This window comes from Colobus angolensis, unplaced genomic scaffold, assembly GCF_000951035.1.
Source record: "Colobus angolensis palliatus isolate OR3802 unplaced genomic scaffold, Cang.pa_1.0 Scaffold6, whole genome shotgun sequence".
In the NCBI taxonomy this organism is placed as follows: domain Eukaryota; kingdom Metazoa; phylum Chordata; class Mammalia; order Primates; family Cercopithecidae; genus Colobus; species Colobus angolensis.
This window is the reverse complement of record NW_012119598.1, coordinates 11,687,347-11,688,714: the sequence shown is the minus strand read 5'-3', so window position 1 is coordinate 11,688,714 and position 1,368 is coordinate 11,687,347. Positions and strand designations below refer to the sequence as shown.

General features: G+C 37.8%; 1 protein-coding gene across 1 annotated transcript in view; it reads right to left on the bottom strand.

Annotated features, from left to right (window-relative positions):
* Positions 1–1,368, bottom strand: part of SYCP2L (synaptonemal complex protein 2-like) — a 91,366-nt gene that overhangs the window by 52,903 nt on the left and 37,095 nt on the right. Inside the window, exon 15 of the mRNA XM_011962913.1 lies at positions 635–783. Coding sequence (XP_011818303.1) covers positions 635–783 — 149 coding nt within the window. The remainder of the gene's footprint in view (positions 1–634; positions 784–1,368) is intronic.

The following is a 1,368-nucleotide window of genomic DNA, read 5'->3' as shown; positions in this document are numbered from 1 at the left end:
CCATGGGAGGTAACTGAATCATGGGGAGGGGTCTTTCCCATGCTGTTCTCGTGATAGTAAGTCTCACAAGATCTGATGGTTTTATAAAGGGGAGTTTCCCTACACAAGCTCTCTTGCCTGCCACCATGTAAGATGTGACTTTGCTCCTCCTTTGCCTTCTACCATGATTGTGAAGCCTCCCCAGCCATGCTGAACTGTGAGTCCATTAAACCTCTTTCCTTTATAAATTACCCAGTCTAGGGTATGTCTTTATTAGCAGCATGAGAACAGACTAATACACTCCTCATAGGTTCAGGGGGAGCTCAGAGAGATGGAAATGCCAGTGTCCTCAGGACTCCAGGAAGAAGGTGGTAAGAGGGTGATATTATCCTAGAAAACCTTTCATCTGTTCACAGTAAGTAGAATAAAGCATTTCAAGGAACAAAGAGGCTTTCTGTGCTACCTCGTCAAGACAATGACCCAAGAAAAGGGAAAACTGGGATTCAAATCCAGAACTCTCAACTCTTTTTACATGGCACTCGAAAGACCAGGTTTTCTGCTTGATCAAATATTCACATCAAAACCCAACAAGGACATGTAATAGACATGAAACATACTAAAACATTTTTAAATAATCCAAAAGAATGAAATCTGCCACCTGTTTATCTTTTCCTAAAGCTTGAATGGAAGCTTGTGATATGTTGAACTGCAAATCAAAATGGATTTCTATTTTCATGACTTCTTTGTAGCTGATAATCATGGGCTTCTTGAGGTGAATGATAAATATCTTTATCTTCTCAGTTTCTAAGAGAAAATATGGAATATCAATGCATAACAACATACTTCAATGTTTTATTTTAAAATTTTATAATTTTAAATAACTACACTAGGATGTCTGTTCAGATTTTTCTGTGGTAAGAAGTTGAAAAGAAATCATATTAAATAACATTACTTTGAAATTGTCCTTTAGATGCACATGTGTATTTACGCATATACATATACTATACAATGAAGTGGTTGATCTTGCACACATTGGAAGTAACTTACCTTAGCAGCAAAGAAATGAAGATAGTTTTGCCTTCTGCAATTCAGTTTTTTTAAGAGCATTTTGTTTAATACAAGGCTATCATCTGCAATAGGTATTTCATTCCCAAATATACTAAGCACAACATTCACTCTCTCTCTCTGAAATTCTACTTATTTCTAAAATTGAAAATAAAACTCACTGTCCCCAATGTGCAAAATGGAATAATCTACCACCATTTCAATGGACTCCACTTGAAGAAGAGGCAGAAACACCTTAGAAAGAAGTCTGTAGGCCAGTGGCGGTGGCTCACGCCAGTAATCCTAGCAGTTTGGGAGGCCAAGGCGGGCTGATCATGAGGTCAG